Source organism: Corvus hawaiiensis, chromosome 5 (genome assembly GCF_020740725.1).
Source record: "Corvus hawaiiensis isolate bCorHaw1 chromosome 5, bCorHaw1.pri.cur, whole genome shotgun sequence".
Taxonomy (NCBI): Eukaryota; Metazoa; Chordata; class Aves; order Passeriformes; family Corvidae; genus Corvus; species Corvus hawaiiensis.
In genome coordinates, this window is record NC_063217.1 from 74,306,518 (window position 1) to 74,327,380 (window position 20,863).

The window sequence follows — 20,863 nt, forward strand, 5'->3', positions numbered from 1 at the left end:
TGCTGTGCACAAACCCACCTCAATTCCCTTGTGCCAGGCAACTCCACCTCAACAAGACTCAGACACAAAGCTCGTCCCTGGTCCAGGTGAGACACCTCTGCAGTGTCCTGCTGTCTGTCTGTCCTGGCACAGGCCCTGGACACTTGTGGGCACCTCTCTGGCTGCGGCACCCGGCAGCATCCCCTTGTTTTTGCTCCTCCCTGGAAGCGAGTGCAGCAGTTGTCCCCTCCTGCCCCACCCTGCGTGGCCCCCATCACCTTCAGCAGCAGGCTGTTTTCTATGCTGCTCCCACTGTTGGAACACAGGGCCGTACCGGAGCGCTGCCAGGGCTTCTTGTTTCCCACAGGAAAAAATTCCCTGATGCCCTTGACTCCTCACATCCATGTGACCTTCCCACAAACTTCACAGCACCCCAGTGCTTCACATCACAGACCTGCCCAAGATGCCAACACAGGGTCTGTGCTCCCATGGGGCCCAGAGCAGTGAAGGCCAGGAGCCCTGCATCTCCCTCAGGAGCATTGGGATAAAACCACTGCATTCACAAACTCAATTGTGCTTTTGCTCAGTGCCCCAAGCCCAGGGAGCTCCCCAGGGCACAGCAGCCACATCCCAGCAGAGCACTGCCGCTTGTTTGCAAGCCTTTAGCTGTAATCCCAGCTCACCCTCACACACTGTGCTGCTCCCTGCAGCACCCGGTTCCCATGAGCCCCTGACGGGTTGGCTCTCCAGACGTGAGAGCACAGACCCTCTGCAGCAGCCACACAAGGGTTAAGCCCAAAGCATGACTTTTCAACTGGGAGTGGATGAAGTGGCTTTCCCAGCTCTGCTGGGGACACCTGGTGACAAATAACCTCTCTGAGCCGCCCCTTCCCCACGCTGACACCTCTTCCCCAACAGCTGCAGCCATGCAGGAAGCAGCTGAAGGTCACGTCGTCATCCCTTCTCCCAGCCCTAGGGTGTGGGAAAGCCCCCACCGGCCTCTGGCAGCTCCGCCCTCGTTCCACAGACACCGCTGGCAGTGTCCGTGCCTTCTGCTCCCTTCTCTCCGCCCCGTATCCACCACCAACGGATTGTGACTGTTTTCCGTATGGAGCTGTTCTCCCTGAATTTACCTTTAAAAAAAACCTATACCAACCCCAAAACCTTCTGCTGACACTTTCTACCTCAACAACCTGGGCCAACAAACTCCGGAAGCTTAGTACCTGCTCAGTAAAGAAAGCTACTCCATGTTTTGAGCCCATTCCCTTCGAGCTAAGTGCCCGCTGAGTCTAGCTGCGATGATTTATTTGGGGACTGGCAGTTCGGCACGCACCGCCATCGAGCTTTCTAACAGTCACAAATAAATTTGGGCTGCAGGGGACCTCTAGAGGACATGTGCTGCCACCTTCCTGCTCACAGCACGGCTGGCTCCTCCCTCACCTCGGCCCTCCCCTCTCCAAACGGAGCCACCTCACCTGGCAGGCTGCTGCTCCATCCCATTTACCATTAGTGCCCTTCTCTAACTCCGCTATGTCCTTCTGGAGACACGAAGTCCAGAGCTGCAAGCAGGACTCAAGGCACCAGCACAGCAAAACTCTACAGAGCTGCAAAATAAAGGCAGTCCGCGTGAGTGTCGGCATTTGGCTTGTGCCCATCTGTTTCTCTTTATATTAAGCTTTTTAAAAATTTCCATTTCGAGTTTAGAAGTAACAACAGCAAAAAAGTGTAAGGACTGAGAGAAGCATAAGGAGAGGATTCCCTCCCTGAAACAGGGTCTCACAGAAGGAACCATCCAGCGGCTGGGGTGGCTGCTGGGCAAGTAGTCAGCAGGGTACCTGGGCAAGCTGCAGGCTACCACGGCTGCACAGCCCACAGCAAGGCCCTCGGGCCCCCAGCAGTGGTCACTGACACTGCAGACTGGTACAGGTGCCACCACTGGAAGAAAAGATAGACTAAACTGGGCATTTAATGGGCAAGGCATGTTCTCAGTCAACAGTGACCACCCTCGTGTGCAGAGAACCCCAGGCCAGGGGGACACTCGCCTGCATGAGGCACAGGGGTGGCTCGAACACCAGCGTGCCCTGAGCCCCAGCAGCCCTCAGCTGCAAGGTCAATCACTATTTTCAGGCTGCATGGTTAATCACTATTTTTTCTGCAAATGTGCAGCTCAAGCCATGGCTTTTTGGTAGGGGTGGGTGGCCCTGGGGCACATCCTGCAAGTGGTGGTTCCTAGTTAAGACAAACACCCACAGAATTGTGCAGAGCAAGAAGACACGGCCAAGGTTTAATCTGGCAATGGCCTCAACCCTGCTTTGTGCTCAGAAGGCTGAATTGAACAGGTTTTAGACCTGGCCATCTGGTGGGAGGCACTGAGTACCACATGAGGCTCCTGCAGCCTCAAGAGCAGGGCAGGCTCTGGTTTTGGTATCACTGCAAATGCTGTCCTAAGCTACACTTGTGCAAATATTCAAAGCCCTTCAGGCTGGGCAACAGTGAGCAAGTCCAGCTACATACCAGGCAAACGGGTACAGCACATGTGAGGCCAACACTCAATAACCTTCCTGAGTGTTATCTATAAAGTCACTTCTTTGGTCGCAAAGGTTTCCAGGACAAGCAGTTTTCCTTCCACCTCACTGGAGGGAGCTGACCCTTGTCACTGAAGAGTGCTGCAAAATATTGTGCTTCTGAAAAAAACCCAGCAGATTTCAGCAGAGCACCTCAGCAGCTGGCACATCACACACGGCTTGCCAGCAGCCAAACCTAGACCATCTCATGGTACCTTTTCCACAGCAGGTTAAAGGAAGGGAATTCCTTGATTAAGGTTCACAGATGCAAAGAATAAATCACTAGTATTTGGTTAAAAATAAATGTACATCACTCTACACGAAACAAGATCCCAAGAGGCTCAGGCTGCCTCTTTCCATCCATCCCAAACCAGCTGGAGGTCACTACAGACATTTAGAGGTTTTGTTTTTACCTTCAAGCAATCCTTTGGCACTTCTCAAGCTCTTAGCCTGAGTTCATTTCCAAAGTAAACCAGGCAGAAATTTTAAGAACTCGCCCACATTCAGGACTGTTAAAAAAATAATCACTAATTAGGCTTCATGAAAACAAAACGAAGCCCTCGATCTAAGTACGAGCCAGTGCAGCTCAGCTGTACAGAACCAGAATCCTGCTTTGCTCATAGCGAGGCACATCAGCCACAAGGTAAGGCCTTAAGGTCCAGGACAGGCTCCATCAGTGCCACAGGATGCGACATCTCCCTTCACACAGCGACACACTGAGAACATCACCAGGTCTACGGAGAGATTTCCAGCCATGCCAGAGGAGCACGGGACGCCCTTGAGATGAAGCTGTGGTATCCAAAGCAGCCAGGCTTGAGGCAGAAATTAAATCCTCCAGCTACGCACACCCCCCGTCTGTCGTTCTGTGTGTCACCAGCAGCGTGTGCACGTTATGGCAAAAGAAATGGGGAGGGAGGCTGTCTTGGGGTGACTCTTGGGTTATCTTGGGATAACCAGGCATAGAGGGGCCCTGCCTCCAGCCAGGTAGAGGTCAGGGTAAACCGTGTATTTTGGACTGTGTAGATTCGTTGGCCTGGTACATGAGAACCACAAAAATATGATGCCTTGGTTGACACTGGTGGGGGAGGGGCGGTGGTGACCTGCCTTCTCTCAGAGGATATATTTCTAAATTGGGCCAAACCGGAACAGAGGCAAGAAAATCCAACTGACCCAGATGTCACATTGTGGCCGAGCTCCCTCCGGCAGCCGCTCCCTCTGGCAGTGCTGGAAGCCTGGACGCCGTCAGAGCCGCGGCGGGAGCGGGCAGATCCCGCACAGACACACAGCACAGCACACCCTCAGACGCACGGGTGGGAACAAAGGGGAAGGAGAGGAGGGCAGACGTGATGGAGGAATGAGATGGCTCTTCTCCTGGCAGGGGTGCCCGGATCCGCAGCTCTTCCAGTGCCCTACGGTCCACTGGGAGAGGGGGTGTGGGGCTTTGGCAAGGTGACGGTTACATAAAGAAGAAGCTACAGAAAAAGAGAAAAACAGAAGAGAAAAGAAACAGAGGTTCAGAATTGAAATGAAGAAGGGAGGGCAGGGGGAGAACAAAAGAGGAACAACATTTTCAAGTAAGTCATGACGGAAGGAATGCACTGGGGAGGTGTCACACACACCAACTCCATCGGAGAGGCCTGAGCTCCCCAGGACACTGGCTGAGGTGGGGAACAAGCTCATGACCACCACAAGAAACAACTGACAAACAGCAGCACAAACCTACAGAGGCACCTCCAAGGCACAGAACAACCTGCTGGGAAGGCAGAGGCTGACAGGTGACCCTCCTGTCACCCCGCCACAGAACAGTAACAGCAAACGTCAAAAAGGCCACGCAAAGACCAAAGCTTTGGGTAAAAATATATTTCCTCTCCCCACTTCAAGTGTTGGCACTATTTGGATCTGTAACCTGAAGCATATACAAGAAATAACTAAGCTTATGCTATAAGGTTATTATTCCATCTGTAATTCAAAAACTGAAATATTTTAACATCAAATAAAGTGACAATATCTAACAGATGCATACATATCATTTGCATTAACACTGTACGTAGGTTACACAATTGTTTAGTTACAAACATGGGTTATTTTCCAATAGCAAGGTAATAAGTCCTACATCTATGGTTTAAGGCAATCAGGATATTAAAAATGTATACAAATACAAGATTTCTACCGCTGTTCACAGCTTTGTTTTCTGGCAATTAAGAAAACCCTTCATATTTGTAGAGCTCCGTGCTGGCACACGCTGGCGAGAGCGCCACGGCTATCACACCCTGCACAGGCAACCCGGGCCCTTGGAGAAGGGACACAGAAGGGGACTGGAGTCAAATGGACAGACCCGATGTGGGCACACACACAAAGACATTTCCATCCGCACTCGGACGGCTTGGGAGAAGCAGAAGGAGAGCTGCCTGCAGAAACATCGGCCCTGCTTAACATGGACGTACTTCCAGGGAGACACGAATCTCCCTGATGGGATTTCAAGCTGTCAGAAGCACACGGAGGGGGTGACAGGAGTGGCAGCTCTCCAGCTGGAGAGGAGCCCAGGGTGGGTGCCAGTGCCTGCTTTCCCCACTCCTGGGGTACCGCAGGAGATGCATTTCAAGATGATGCATTTCACGACCACGAGCTCCAAGGGCACCTTCCTACTCACTGCCCTCCCAGAAAGGAACTGTGTGACCCCCGGAAGGTTCTGGGGAAGCAAACCCTTACCCATCTCCTCCTTTCCCACTGCCTGCCAGACCCACATGTGCTCCCCTCTACAGAGCAGCCCCAGCCCCTCGCAGAGACCTGGACTGTCTTTGCTTTTCCATTCTGGGGGTTGGCTTCATGCCCTGGGAACACCACCATCCCAGAAAAGGCACGTTTCAGTGTGCTTTCCTGCTCCTTTGTATTAGCCTAAGGACTGGAATCCACCTTGTTGTCAGGAACATGCAGTTTTAGAGGAGTTTTAACCACCCCATTCACAAGTAAGCGGACTTGGAGAATGTCCCAGAAAAGCACAGCTGGTGTCCCGCCAGGAGCGAGGCAGGAAGGGTCAGTCTCTTACTGCTGTACTTACATGCAAGGTGAAAGCACATCCAGCCAGACCTGAGCGTATCATTCACTCCATGCACATCAGAGGCTACTGTGAAAAAAGGCATGGGGAAAGAAAAGCAACAAGTGCAGCAGGAACAAGCTAAACATGGCCCAGGGGTTCAAGATGGGAAAAAAAGTTATTACCATCTCCTTTGGCAAAAAACCAAAACAGTACCTTGGACATCTTCATGTTTGTGGTTTATTCCCAGTTTCTCCAACACAGCTTGTTTTCTGCTGGAGAAAAACTCAACCAAAAAGACACTAAAGCACTTGGCCACAGCTTTCTGTCAAAAAGGAAAAGCTCAACTCAGTTTCTTTCCCCTGCTAAACATCCCTTGAAGGGCTGTTAAATGAAGCAGGAGAAATAAGTGTTAAAATTAAGTTTTCTACTTGGCACAAAACACTGGTAATTAAAAAGAGGACATGCACAGAGACAGCTGAAGCAAAGCATATTGCCACGAGCACTTGGTGATGGACATGTGATGTGACTGTAAAAAACTCATGCAAACAACTCAAACTTCTTTCTTCATAACTCAAGGTTTTAAAGCTGGCTTTGCCAGAAGCCACAAGAACCAGAATTTCATTTTTCCAAACAACCCTGCAGCAAACCTATTTAACCTGACAAAAAGTGCATAGTTGACAAGTCCAGGAGGGGGAAAAAAAATTAAAAAAAAAAAAAAATAAATAAAATTAAAGAAAAAAACCCACACCAAAAAAAACCACACAAAAAAACCCCAACCAACCAACCAAAAATTTAAAAAAAACACCAAAAAAAGGATAGAAAGGTCAACTATTTTATTTCCAGCTTATTTAACCATTTTTGCTGTCTGTCCAAGACATGGTATTTAGATATCCTCTTCCTAATGCCATGTTTAAGCAGTGAGGGTTAAAAAGCAAGACAACCCATAAGCTAACCCCCAAGCACTTCCCAATCCAACACTTGAGGAAAAAGTGATTAAAAAAAGGATAATTCTGCCTTTTCTTTTCTCCCCAGAGGAATTTCATCCAGAAGCAAGCAAACAGCTGTAGTGGGAGACTCAGGTAGGAAGAGTTTTGTCTAAGAGGGCTTCAAAGAAGGCAACAGGAGACTGCCAATCTAGGAGCAGAGGAACTGCTGGCTGTGCATTGGCAGAGGAAGAAATCCAGGAGTTATAGGGTAAGCACGGCTCGCCACTTCTTGGGAAGGAAGAGAAAGACTGTCCGAAAGCCATGGCATGGAAAACACACGTTAAACAGACCCACTTCCACTGTGCACTGGCCAGCCAGCGGGCCTGGCTTATCCTACATCTCCTTGTCTCCTCTAGGGACACCTGAACGGGACATTATTCCTGCTGCAGGAGGGCTGGGGGGCAGCGCAGTGACTGTGCATCCAAGCACCTTTTCTCCCTTGACCTGGAATTCTGGACTCCACAACCTTGCAAGTCTGTATTTAAGTTTGTGCAGGAATGCTCCTGGAAGATCCAAGAGGACGCTGAAGGCTCTATCTCCCCCCTGCTCAGACATTTGATTCCATAAGGGCTGCTAAGCCTTGCTAAGGTCCCGCCTGTTGGAAACCAGGAAGGATTTTAAGGGAGGTTCCAAAGGTTTGAGGCAAGTAGTGGAGGGAGAGCGGTGCTGGGAATGGTCCTTTCCCGAGGCAGCCGCAGCGTTCAGCTGCAGCTGCTCCGCTGAGCTGGAAGGGAGGCTGGAAAACCAGGCCAGCACAGGCCAGCACACCCAGCCACGGTCAGGGCAGACAGCACAAGACAGGAACTAACACAAATTATCATGCAAATGTCACGGCATGCAAGGTCAGTTACACGTGGTTATCTACACACACACCCCCCTCCCTCTCCCCCGCAGCAGGACTGGGGCTGCTGCAGCACACCGGCTCCTGAAGGAATGCGGGGCAGGCTGAACTCCACCTTTAGCCATGCCCTGGACTGGGCTGGCTGGGACACTCCTGCCACACTCATTCCCTGGGGCTGGTGAATCCAGGGGCTCCCTCAGCACAGGGCTCCTCCAGCCAGCAGCACTGAGGATGCCCGAGCCAGTCAATACCTGAGCTGCTGACATCTAGCTCTGACTCTCAGTTCAAACTGGGGGCCAAAAATAATTTACTGCTGATGGTTTTGGTGAGAAAAATACATGGTATCATCATTATCTCATCCCTCCACCCACCCCTGACCTTCCAATCACATACAGTCCTGTATCCAATCCCTCTTCCTTCTTGTTCCCACTATGTTATTAGATGAGTTAATAGTTATTCATGTTAAAAAATGGAAAAAAAAATATAAAAAGAAAACAGATGGCAGAGACACATTACTGCAAAAGCAGGTGAATGCAGGAACATCCTTGGCTCGACAGGCTTTATGTGAAGCTTGCACTGCAAGTTAAAAAAAAAGAACAAAAAACAAAAAAGTTAGCACTAATTGAACTCAAAATGCAAAAAAAATAAAGAAAGCCAGGAGAGCCGACACCAGCAACCCGCTCTGGTGGGTGGGCATGCAGATGGCTTATGGAATTACAAAGAAATTCAACCTCAAGGCTGGGCTCTACTCCAGCCTATGACAAGCAAAAGTAAAAAGAAAAAACTGGGGGAACAGAACTACTGACCAACCAACCACGTAAGCTGGCCCAGCTTACAGCCTGTCACTGCAGCACTCGGTGGCTTTAGGGTTCATTTGTTCCCAGCTGGGACATGGGTGCACGTGTCCAGCTTGGGTTACTTCCCATGGGCATCTTTGCAGAAGGTAACTCAGGTATCTCACACCTGGACACCAGGATGTCTCCAAGCACTTCAGCTTTCAGAACCAGGTCAGATCCTTCAGGCATCAACAAACCCCTCTTTCTACAGGGTGTTGGGCCAGGCCCTGACACAGGTGTTGCAGCTCAGGGACTGCTTTGGGACCGAGCATGGCCCCCGATGGCCAGACCAGGCACGTTGGACTGGAAACTTACATGGAAAGGAAACTGAAAAAAAAAAGAAGTTTTACACTTGGCTTTCAGAAGAAGCTTTAAATAAACCAAGACAGAACCCAAACAGATGGTCCCAGCTCCTGGGGGGCTGCGGATGAGCAGCAACACAATGGCACATGTTGAGGCATGTGGCCATCTACCCAGCAGCAGGCAAGCACCAGAAGGCTGCTTGCCGCTCCCACTGGGTCTGTTGCCAGCAGCTCTCTCCAGACTGGTCAGGTTGGAAGCACAGTGCCATCCCAAAACTACAGCAGGGGCTCGGTCAGTGTGCTCAGCCCCACGCTCAGGCGAGTGTGTGAGCCTGCTCTGCAGCCACCCCTTCAGTGCCTGAGGTACACAGGTACAAAGGCGTGCCGTCCCCAAACGCTGCTGCCACCAGGCCAGAGCCACAAACATTTTAGATAAAAAAGAGTGTAAGCTAGAGAATTCCTGGAGGAATAGTCTGGTAATCAGGAGGGCCAAGCTCTCCCTCATGGGAGTCAGGCCAGCAGCAGATTTCACCCTGAGCCTTCCCTCCGGCATGCACAGCACAGTGGAAAGCCTCTGTTGTCCAAATTGGAGAAATCTGATCCCACCTCGAGGAAAAAAAGCATTCCCATGAATGACTTTGTGGGGAGGCTGCAAGGGTTGGCATGGCAAGGATTTCCTCTGGCAACTGCACAAGAAGCACCACAGGCCATGGCAGCAGAGAGAGAGGTGGGAAGCCTTAACTACACAAAACTGCAGCTTCACATTAGAGTGCAAGGAGAAACTTAGAGCCTTTAGAAAACTGAGGTGTGCTACAAGGCAGGAGCATGAGCGTTTCCCTTGAAAGCCTCTGTTAGTAACTCTGACACTAAAGAACAACTGTAGCAGGTACAACACCTGGCGTGGAGTGACACAAAGGACACACTAAAACACTGGCACGTTCCTCGAGGCTGGATTTCTGTGAATGCAGCAGCAAAGCAGAGCCTGCGTTTGTCACGGTCACTGCAAGCGCCCCTGTCTCACCCTCGATGCTGGAACCAAGTAGGAGCTCACAGTGACTACCCAAAGGGACAAAACTCTTCAGACCATTCTGTACGGCACTGCTCCTACAGCTAAGAGATGAAAAAATCTGACTGCACAGTTCTTAAAAATATTAGGCTACCAACTCTAAGATAAGGAAAAGGGTCTCCAAACTTGCTATTCCTTTTAGGGAGTACATCACCATGTCTGAGTTCTCAGTGAGAGAAGACAAGTGTTCCAGCCTATCGGCAGAAGGGCGTTTCAGCATGCCTGGGCACTTGCTGGCTCCAGTGCTCAGCGCACAGGCCGGGTCTGGAAGGATTTCTCCCCGAGCACAGCATGCAGCACACGGCACTCCACAGATTCCAGGGGGGGCCCCATGGCCACATCCTCAGCCAGCATCGAGCAGCATGGCTCCATAGGAGCTAAATCAATTTACATCAGCCGAGGAACCAGCCCGAGGCCCTCCCCACCTTCCCCGGGCAGAAGCGACCAGTGTCGGGCACCGAACCAGCGGCAGAGACAGGGGCCACGCAGCGAGGGTAAAAGCTGTAAAACCCCAGGACATCTGCAGTACAGCTGCTGCCACACAGCTCAGCCCAGGCTGGAGCTCCCGGGCTAGCACGGGAGACACACGTGTCTGAGCCACATCCCTACTGGCACTTGGCTCTTCCAGGGGAGACAGCTGGCCATTAATCACTCGGGTTATTCTAAGGAACACCCCCCTTCTCTCTCAGGCAGTGAAAGCAGCGTGGAACCGTCATTTTTGTGTGTGGGTTAACCAAGTGTTTTCCACTGAGATTTGCTGCATCCCCAGCTCGACAGCTTTCCCAGCGGCAGGTACCAACTGAGCACCCTTAGCACAGGTGACCCACAAAGGACTTGCATGAGCACCCTCTTACTAGGAAAAAGCCAGTGGAGGGTAAAGGATTACACTCCTAGGATATGAATACAAAACAGTGTCCTAGGTTACAATATAAGATGTAACCAAAAGTATGTATTCTATTATCATCTTCACCAGCTGTTAAAGCAGGTGGGGCAGTGCTCGTTATCTCCTACCATGACTCATCCCCAATAACTCCCTCCGGGGGCTATCTCTGTTTAATGGGCCGTAAAGGATCCACTGCACAACTCATAGAATTACATCATCCCATTGTGAGATGCTCCACCCAGGGGGAAGAACCAAGCATTCCCACCTGGATACAATCTGGGGTTTGGAACAGCACAAGCAGCATTACCTACTGGATTCCCAGAGGACAAGACATGGCGGTGCTGGGCAAGCAATATGGGCTTATTATACCCAAAAAGCTGCCACAGAAAAATCTGGTTTCAAAGAAGTTCTCAGTGTTTGCAGATGAGTCAGATGAAGAGCCAGCTGTCAGGGAAAGTCTTCAGAGAGAAGCATTGGAAAAGCAAGCAATGAAACAAACTAAATTGGAGATTCAGAAGGCTTTAGAAGAAGATGCTACGGTGTATGACTATGACAGTATTTACGATGAAATGCAGCAGAAGAAAGCAAGCAGTGCCAAAACGTTAGCTGGAAACGATGACAAAAAGCCCAGATACATCCACAAGATCCTCACAGCAGCCGAGATTAGAAAGAAGCAACAAGAAAGACAAATGGAAAGAAAAATTCAGAAAGAGCATGAAATGGAAGGAGGGGAGTTTGCGCACAAAGAGGCTTTTGTGACTTCAGTGTATAAGAGGAAGCTGCAAGAAAGAGGTCAGGAGGAGGAGAGAGAAAGAAGAGAATCAGCTCTCAAGGCGTACCTGGATGTGACCAAACAGAGGGAACTCAGTGGATTTTACAGACATCTTTTAAATCAGACTGTGGGGGAAGGAGAGATGCCTAAATGCAGCTTCCGTGAAGCCAGGATAAAGGGGAAAAACCTGACAGTCAGGATGAACCCAACAAAAGGAACAAATGCCTGTCAGAAAGACAAAGAGTGAAGCCCTCTAAGAAAAAGAATAATCCAGATGCTGATACCGACCTAGGAACTGATAGTAGTGATGATGACAAGAGGACTGCAGCCACCACCCTGCCTGCCAGGCTGTCAGGTCGTATCCTGACTCTGTCAGGTTAAGCCAGTGTTTCTGTATTATTGCTTTGTTTTATATATACATATATACTAATAAAGAACTGTTATTCCTATTTCTCATATAATTGCCTAAAAGCCCCTTAATTTCAAAATTATAATAATTTGGAGGGAAGGGGGTTACATTTTCCATTCCATTTTCCATTCCTACCTTCCTTAGCAAGCACCTGTCTTTCAAACCAAGACAGATAGTAAAAAACAGTGCCATGATCTTGACTAAAAGGTAAGGGTTTCTTAGCTTATTATGTCAGCTTGACACAACCACAAATGCCATTTAACTGCAATTATGGTACCATAGTCGTTTGTTTTCCTAAAAAAATACAAAACCAAAGCTTCTTGTCTTTAAAGCAAGCATCCAAGTAATCACTTTTGGCACTAACATTCCCCATGTAAAAAGAACATGGTGGTTTTGGTTTCTAACTTACTTCTACTTACAACTGTAACCTTAAGGAATGGGAGCTGGAGACTACCAGTGAAAGAAAGGACGGGTAGCAACTCCCTTAATAATTCTGGCTCAGGCAGATAAATCTGAATCCAGAACATCCCATAGTTCCAGAAGATGCTGGACAGATCACAAATCAAACCTCCACCATCCAATTGCTCTCCCACACCAGTCAGACTTGAACATAAAACTTGAAGGTACTCTTCCAGAGAAAAATTAAGATCATGTCCCTGGCCCACCCTTTAGAAAAAAAATATTTTATTTGATCAGGCTGAGAAAAGGCCTGTTTCCAGTCTGGTAATGGGGAAAAGCAAATACAGACATGCAGCAAGACAGAAAAAAACCACCTCCCAAAACTTGTAACAAACCCTACAAAGGATGTGGGTGACATCCGCTTACTTTTTCTTGTCCTTGTCTTTCTTGGTTTGTTGAGAACCTGCCTGCTGAGCCTGTGACTGTAATAGCTGAGCTGCTGCCTTCTTCTTTTGAAAGTTGTTCAGCTCTTCCTCAAGTTCCTTCTTTTTGTCTTCCACCTTTTTCTTCTCTTCTTGGTGAGTCCTCTTTAGATGGTCGAACTTTTCATGAAGCTGCCAGGACAGGGACAGTGAGAATTGGATGGGAAAAGAAGAATGCTTCACCCCAATTTACTGGTAATGATGCCCCAAGTGTTCCTGCTGGCCCTGAGGCCTTTCTGTGGTGACTGCACGCCATCAGCCTGTCCCCAGCCTGCCTGACCCGGTGAGAAAAGCCCTGCAGTTAACACTCGCTGGCACACAGAGAGTGGCAATTTCTGTCGCTCTCGGAATCCAACAGGTCTCTGGACACTTCCACAGCCCCACATTCCGTCCCTCAGTGTTTGTACCTAGTGGACTCTTACCATGCTCGTGCAAAGCACGGAAATGTGGGCACTGAGGGCTGTACTCTGCTCTGCACCTCTGCAGCAGCCCATGCTCCTCCAGGAGGCCTGAGGAACAGCTTCCTGCCCTAACAGGACATTTCCTGTAACAGCCGTGCCCCAAACCCTCACAGAGTTCCAATATACTCACATCCTTCTCTGCTTCCTTTAACTCTGCTTCCTTCTCCTTCACTCGCATGACAAACATCTGCCTCATTTCGTCCTCCTTCTTCTGGAGTTCGCCCAGGAATTCATTCCTCTTGGCTTCATAAGTCTCTTGGAGACTGTTAAAAACACACAAAACCCAGTCAGAGCAGTGTTCCAAGCACAGTCACGAGCTTCCAGCCTTTGGAGACCTTAGCACTTAGGTTGTCTTGCCAGAAAACACGGTCAGAGGCCCCCGGACTACACCAGAGGCATGATTACCTCTGTGAAACCCGTCCCAGCTTGCTAGGTGGCAGCAGTGGGAGGCGAATGGAAAAGGAAAAGCCGAGCTCCCTGCTCAGGATCCCGTACATCACTCGGCAGGCAGGATAACTGTCCTCGAAAAGAAGCAGCCACTACCTAAGTGCCTGCAGCAATCCCCGATGCCCACAGGGCTTGTGATCCCTCAGAGTCACACCTCCTCCCTTCTCCCTCTGTTTGTCCCGAGTCTCTTCATTCCAAGTGCAAGATTTGTGCAGCAGACCCAGGGTGAAATCTGCCTCTGTGTAGTTCATCAAGCATGACACTGACACAGAGCAAAATTCATTTTCACTACTCATTGCTAATAGATTCACATCAGGTGCTCGGTTTAGATAAAGCCACCCTGAGAATCCTCCCTTTCTCCTTTGGCCTTTCCAAGCGATCAGCAGCCTTTCTCCTCCAAATAACCACATTACTGGATTCCTTCACTCCCCCACTACTCCTTGGCATTCCTTTATTTCCCCAGCACTGAGATAGGCAGCAAAGATTTGAGACATAAAATATGTTGTCCACGTACCTCTGAGATTTTTAAAGCCTCTTAGGAACTCTGGACGTCACATTCCTCTTTTGTTTTATTCCTTAAATGGATTTGGATAGCCTAGCCATAATGATAGTGTGGGAATGATAACTATTTCCCCCAAGAGGCTATTCTGAAAACGCATTTTTTAAATGAAAACTCCACTGAAGTCACACAGACACGTTGCATCCATGTGCCTAAGGAACACATTAACCATTGGGCCAGTGGGACATCCTAATCCCAATAAAGTCAAGCTTTTGCTTTTCCTGGCAGTATTGGGGGTTTTGGTGGCTTTTTTGTTGGTTGGGGATTTTTTTAGGGGATGCAATATTGACCTGGGGAACACAACTTGTCAGATTATCCCAAGTCTGCTAATTAATGGGCACTTTGGTTACTTCCTAAAATACTCTCCAGACAGGATGCCCAGAGCCGTTCTGGCACAGCACTGGCCGCCCTGGAGAAATCACACCATTCCACATGACCACACCAGCTTCCTACACATGGAAGCAGAAATACCGATTCTAAAAATGACAAAAACCCTTTCGTGGGAGAGAAGGCCAAGAGCCATCTTCGGATTCTCAGCTAAATGCAGAACCAGAGCTCTCACAGCAGACTTCAGGAGACTCAAAACAAAATCTCCCTGAAATTCAGCCCTGGATTTAATCCTCTGACTGTGCACAATGAAACAAATTCCTAAGCCCTTCTGAAGCATCTGGCAAAGCACGAGGGCAGGTGAGCCTCTGCTGCTCAGTGAGCACAGTGAATCTGCAGTTAGTGACACGCTGTCCTAGGGAGCAGCAGAGTCTCACGGATCAGATCCTGGATTGCAAACCACTTCTTCCAAAGCTCAGTTCCAAAAACACAATGCCGGGTGATGGGCAAGCAGGAAAAGCCTGGCAGCAGGAGTAAGAGGGGTAGGGGCTTCCTGTTGAATTGTCCAAGGTTCAAAGCTTAATTCTCTGCCGCAGTGACTCTGACTTCCAGAGGAGCCAAGTTCTCAGAGAAACTGGCCCGGCAACTCCCAGGCTGCATGTGAAAAAAACAATTACAGCCCTAAGGAATAACAGTCCAAACCAACTGGGATCCCTGCAGCTTCTCACAGGCAAAGATGACAAGGGAACTGGCTTTTAAGTACACAAACATATGAACCTAAATTACAAGAGTAACTTGATTTCCCAACACGCCCCCACACACTGAAGGATGCCCTGGCAAATAATATTATTTGAAAACCGACTATTTTGAAAAGCTTAACCAGAGCAGCAGAGAATCCAGTCCACAACAGACACAGGACAGCAGAAGGGTCTCTGTGCAGAGGACCCCATTTCATGGAGCTGATGCCTGTTGGGGTCCTGGTGCTCCCTCCTGACCTCCTGCAGCCTGGCCAAGCAAGGTGGGGGTCTCAGACATCACCAGACCCCCTTTTCCACACCTCACACAAGCCCCTACAGAGCACCAACGGTTTGCTGGGACCTCCTGCCCTGCTCCCCCTGAGCTGTGCCAAAGGCTCCCTCCTCCTGGCTGAAGCAAGCTGGCTGAGGAGCAGCTGCTCCTGTGGCTCCCAGGGGCAGGATGCAGTGAAAACCACCCTTTTGATCCCTGAGCTCAGAGAGAATGTCTCCCTCATTTCAGATATACATCAGCCTTGGCCAAACAGCTTGGGATCATAGGTTTTGTTTGTTTATTGGAGGGAAAAGGCACCCAGAGTGAACTGCTCTGAACTAGCACGTACCAGATGGAGAAATTCTGTACATTTTCATTTCCTTTCTACTTATAGCTTGGTCAAAAGAGGCCTCGTGTACAGGAAGCAATGGAAATTCCTCAGATTCCTCCAAAGGAAGGGCTGAGCCCATCTTAAGCCACTGCTCTCCAGAAAGGAAATCCAATAAAGCTTCACACTTGGGCTTAGTAACAGAACTGGGCTTGACTGATTCCAGCAGAGTTTCTGTGCTGCAGAAGAAGTGCAGCTGCATCAACTCAGCAAGTCAGAAATAAGACCCCAAACCAAAGCCAACCCCTGACACGCACATGTGTTTCAGGGGCAAAGCCCCACTGGTGCACTGAAATTCTGACTGCCTTCCCCAGGGGTAGAGAGGAGCATGGGCTGCTGTAAGGGAGGGGGTACAATTACTGGGGAAAGGTTGGGGAGGAATGGGAAACAGGAAATGAAAGGAGAAAACAAACACTCCTTCCCAAATTCCCACACAGCTGTTGTCCCTGGCTGACGGCTTGGGCTTCAGACCAATAAAGCTGTCTGAGAGAATGAACTACGTGTTCAGTAATCAGCCAAACCTCAGGCATTAGACCGTGGCACCCTCTTCACAGCTCACCTTGGACCAGCCGTGAAGAACTCTAGGAGGGTCAAAAGAACATCTACCCCAGGATGCCCCCTTTGGAAACTCAGTGCATGGGCCACCTTCCTCTCACACGGACACGGCTGCACTTTTCCTGCCCAGGAATTGCCAGCAGCCCCGAGCAGCAGCAGAGCAAGCTGGTGGCAAAGCACAGCGGTGCCCGAGTTGCACGTCCCGACCTGAAAGGCTTGCTGTCCGGATCCGTGTCCTTGAATCCCATCTCTTCCAGCTTGCAGCGCCTGTACAGCTCGTAGTGCCGGGTGTGCGTCTGCTCTCTCAAGTCCTCCATGTTCACTCGGATCAGCATCTCCCGCAGCTTCACAAAGTCACAGTGGTTTTCGTTTTCAACTGCAAAAACAACAGAATATCCACAGAGAGAACACTAAACCCAGGAGCTGGGCCCCCCCTTTCCCTGGATCTGGGCCCCAGTGTAGCAAGCCTCAGAGTTCTTCAGGCACACAAGCAGAACTCCAAGTCAACCTGCACCAAAATGCCTTGCTGAACTGGGGCTGAAGCCATCCCACACCAGCATGGGCTTGAGTTCAAGACCTGCACTGGATTTGCAAGATCTGTGTTGCCCATCTGTCACAGAGCTCCCGTCTCGCCACCCATTTTTGCCCAAGCAAGGTGATGATCCATTTGCACACAGGATTTCACTTCCCACTCAAACCCACCCGAAATCCTCACACTCACAGGGGCTCACACAGGCAAAGTCTAAACTAAATTTCAAACTATCTGGTCCAAGTTTTCTGGGAACAGCAAGAACCCAGCAGGATATAGGTCGAGTCCAAGACTTCCCAAACACACCAACTTCTTTCCTAACTGTTTTTCCCAGTATTATCCTCTGATGTTTACAGCTGAAGTCTCTGAAGCTGCTTCAGGGTCAGCTGGTATTATTTGAGAAGCCAGGAATTTTGCAGAATTGCACTGTGAGTGCTCCCCTGCAGCTTCCTGGGCCATTCTCCAACGGGATACACAACTGAAGCCACCAGGAGACCATCACCATCTCAATCCTGTACTTCTCAGTGCTGGCTGGAAAGCAAGGATCAGCTCCGTATTTTTGCCAGCTTCAGTAAAGCCTGGGCTGCAAACAGTGCCCGGGCCAAACTCTGCCCTCCTGCAGGAAGGAGCTTTTGGCTCTGTGTCCAGATGTCCATGTTCAGATCTAAGCTGTGCTTTCTCAAGCCAGATTTTGGTAAGGGCCATCTAGAGAACAAAGTATCTTGGATCAGAACGGGACAGGATGAGAAGGCCTTGTTTGTGCCTTTGGTAACGTACCCTGCACGACACCCCAGGGGTACTGCCTGGCTTTTGCCATCTTATTGCCAATCTTCACTTCTTCAGTGCTGCCAACCACGGCAAAAGGAAGGTGAACCTACAAAAGGAAAGGGACAATGAGGTCGGGGATTTCCTTTGCTGTCTTGCCAGGGATTGTTTCCCAAGAAAGCTGTTTACTGTGGCAGCTCTGCTAGATTTAAGTTGTTTAAATGCCTTTGCAATTTGTCTGGTGCTTTGGGAAGAGCAACAGGACAATCTGGATGAGAAACCCAATCAGACTCAGAGCACAAAATTCTGAAGTCCTAAAAATACAGGATATGTACATATTTTCCATTTAATTACAAAGCGCTACTGTCTTAAGCACAGAGCAAGTCTTGCAAACTGGAACTGAATGTGAACACTGAGAAAAAAGAACCGTGAAACAAAAAAAAAGAAAATGAAGTACATCCTCTCTAGGAAGGTAGGCTAAAAATTCAGGGGGATTTTGCTGCTACAAAGAACTGCTAATGCTTCCTCTTAAGAAGGGCAAAGCTGTGAGCAAGGGGAAGAGCGGAGCTGACCCAGCCCTGGGCTGACACATCTGAGTCATCTGAGTCATGGAGCTCTGCCCCGTCCAGGTCTCTCTGTGGTTGTGGTGGCAACAATCTGGGATCTACTCCCAGAAGTGTGGCTGCTGCCAGGAGGGAGCTTGCCTCAGCTGCCAGCCCAGCCCCGTGGAACTCTCCCTGCCTTAAGAGCATCCAAAGGGGCTGGGTGCAAACTCTGGGAGCAGGAGCTGTGTCAGCCAAGCTGTGGTCACAGGCTGGGTGGGAGGGGAAGATGTCAGGGCAGAGGAGATGGGATTATCTGGCAAAGGGGCTTCCCGGCAGCCAGACTGAACCTGAGAAAGGCAGAACACTGAACACAATGCACCCTGGTAGAGCCACATGCCTTCTGTCTGCCAGCTTCTCTGTGTGCTCAGAACAACACAGACAGGGAAGAGAGGCAATAGGGAGCTTTGGAGAGGGTCTAACATCCAGCTGGGTGAGCTAATTGCCCATCTACAAGCTGTTGAGCAGGAAAACTCACAACAGCCTTCAAGCAGCAAGGAAATAGCTTAATCTGAGTGCACTTGCTTTAGGACTGGCACACCCTCTTGGGGCCAGTCAACACATCACTGCCAGCAATCCTGAGCTCACGTTCTTCCCTTTGCACCCTGAGTCAGGCCCATGGCAAACAGCTGCTTCCCTTGGTAACCCCCACTAGAACGTTTAGTCTAGTCTAGCCCTGAGTGCCCTCAAATCCCACCCTGCTGCTAGAGGAAGCAGAGGAGGTGAAAGCCAGAGCTGCTGATGGCCACGGGCCCTGCAGAGAGCTGGAACATCAGTGCCAGTGCCCCGCTCCCACCGGAAACCGAAACAAAGGCGGCAGTGAATCACCCCCACTAACCAACAAGTGGTCGTTTGGGACAGGAAAGCCAAACCTCAGCGCTCTGCCCTGACCGCATCGGGGCCCTGCCTCCCACCCTCTTCCTTTCCCGACATGGGAATACTATAACAGGGGAAGGATATGAAAACTGCAGCAGGGGAGAAGTGTTTGTCACACAATGAAACCTATCAGAGCAGGTATCTCTAGCCCCCAAAACCTTCTGGCCAGGCTGATGTCTGTGCTCAGATTGCAGTTTTAAAGCCAAGTAGGACACGGCACGGCCATCAGGGACACGCCCAGGAAAAGCAAGGGCAGCAATCCCCTCAGACAACATACACTCATGGTGGCATTGATCTCGGCCACCGTCTCCTCGTCAGTCGGGAACTGGTAGATCTGGACGCCGTTGCTGACCAGCTCGCTCATGATTTTACTCTTGAACTTGTGCAACTCGTTTTTCGCAATGGTGTCAGCCTTGGCAATGATGGGGATGATGTTCACCTGCAAGACAGGACAGCACAGGTTGTGTCACCAGGAGAGGACAGAGCAGGACATGCAGCGACAGCCCTAAAGTGCCACCAGCCAGCACTCCCAGCAGATGAACTTCCCCGGGGCTGCTGCTGCCAGCAGCACCACCTCCGACAGGATTTCCAGGCAGCAGTGATGATGGCCTTAGAAAGAAGTCAAATGCAATTTGGCAACATGCTACTTCCTGTCCTGTCATATTCCCCTCCTCATCCAAATTGGCTGGACAGGAAATGCTGTCATATATTATTACGAGCTGCTCCAAAAAATAAGAAAGGAAATGACCATCTCTGCACATCCCCATGCGCTGCAGCAGGCTGGATCAGACACCAGCCTGTCACGGGCCCTGGCTCGGGTGGTGTCACCAGGGACACTGGAGGGGCAGCAGAGCTGCTGTCACCCCATGGGAGGTGGAAGCAGATGGTCCTTACTCAGCCCCGGGACACACAGGACAGGGGCTGGCAGTAGCACAGGCACGCTTCCCCCACCTGTGTGCCCCCAGACACCGCTGCACTGCAGGACCAAGGTTCACTCCTCCCTGCACAGCTCTGAGACAAAAGATGAATTACTGACTGTCTTCCTAGACAGGCTGTTGGCAAGGATAAAGATCCTGCCTTCTTTTCCTTTCTCCTCCCTCCAGAGGGACAGTTTCTGCTTTTGATCTTGCAGGATCTGCTTTTCCCTGCAACAGCAGACAGAAATCGTACTGAGGATAACAGTGATATTGACCTATATGGAGGGATTTCTACTACAGTACTTGAAAATCCTCTTCTATTACATCACTTAATTCTGTTTGGAGTTATTAAATCCCCCTTGGCCAGAAGATAGAACAGGAATGTCAATTAGCTCACTCGAGATAAATCTCCATAACCTTATTTTCAGTTAAGAGGGCAAGAAACCTTTCTCCATCACCACACAAACCCCAATCGATTGGTCTCTCTAGGAAACAAAGAGCCACTGTCATCACTGATGTCCTGCAGAATCAGGATCCAATGAGCCAAACGTGCACAGTGGACTGATTTAAATTGCTTAATCATGATGGAAAGGAGCACAGAGAAGGCTCAGTTTAGCTACTCAGGCTCTACATTTGTACCTCAGTTATTTTTCCTAGAAGAGGTGAAATCTCCTTTAAACCATGGTTTAAACCAAGCCCACGAGGGTACCTGGAAAAGCAGATGCCAAGTAACATATTTATTCAGATTCTTGTTTATGACATTACAGCTAGAACACCACTACATTTGCCACAGCAGATCAAATCACTGTTTTTGTCTAGCTGGATGTGGTCAGAGCAAGCAGACACAGCACTTCCATTTGTTTCTCACTGATC

General features: G+C 49.8%; 1 protein-coding gene across 4 annotated transcripts in view; it reads right to left on the minus strand.

The window, feature by feature from the left end:
- Positions 1-2,811: 2,811 nt before the first annotated feature.
- Positions 2,812-20,863, minus strand: part of SEPTIN11 (septin 11) — a 46,360-nt gene continuing 28,308 nt past the window's right edge. For 2 of the 4 annotated variants that reach the window (XM_048303488.1, XM_048303491.1), the window contains exons 5-10: positions 19,351-19,512; positions 17,608-17,704; positions 16,509-16,677; positions 13,148-13,280; positions 12,501-12,688; positions 4,389-7,983 (exon numbers count right to left, since the gene is read on the minus strand). In XM_048303488.1, coding sequence (XP_048159445.1) covers positions 7,968-7,983; positions 12,501-12,688; positions 13,148-13,280; positions 16,509-16,677; positions 17,608-17,704; positions 19,351-19,512 — 765 coding nt within the window. In that variant the 3' untranslated portion in view covers positions 4,389-7,967. Of the gene's footprint in view, positions 4,016-4,388; positions 7,984-8,373; positions 8,571-12,500; positions 12,689-13,147; positions 13,281-16,508; positions 16,678-17,607; positions 17,705-19,350; positions 19,513-20,863 lie in introns of those variants that run through there. The other 2 variants (XM_048303489.1, XM_048303490.1) reach the window with 2 other exon arrangements.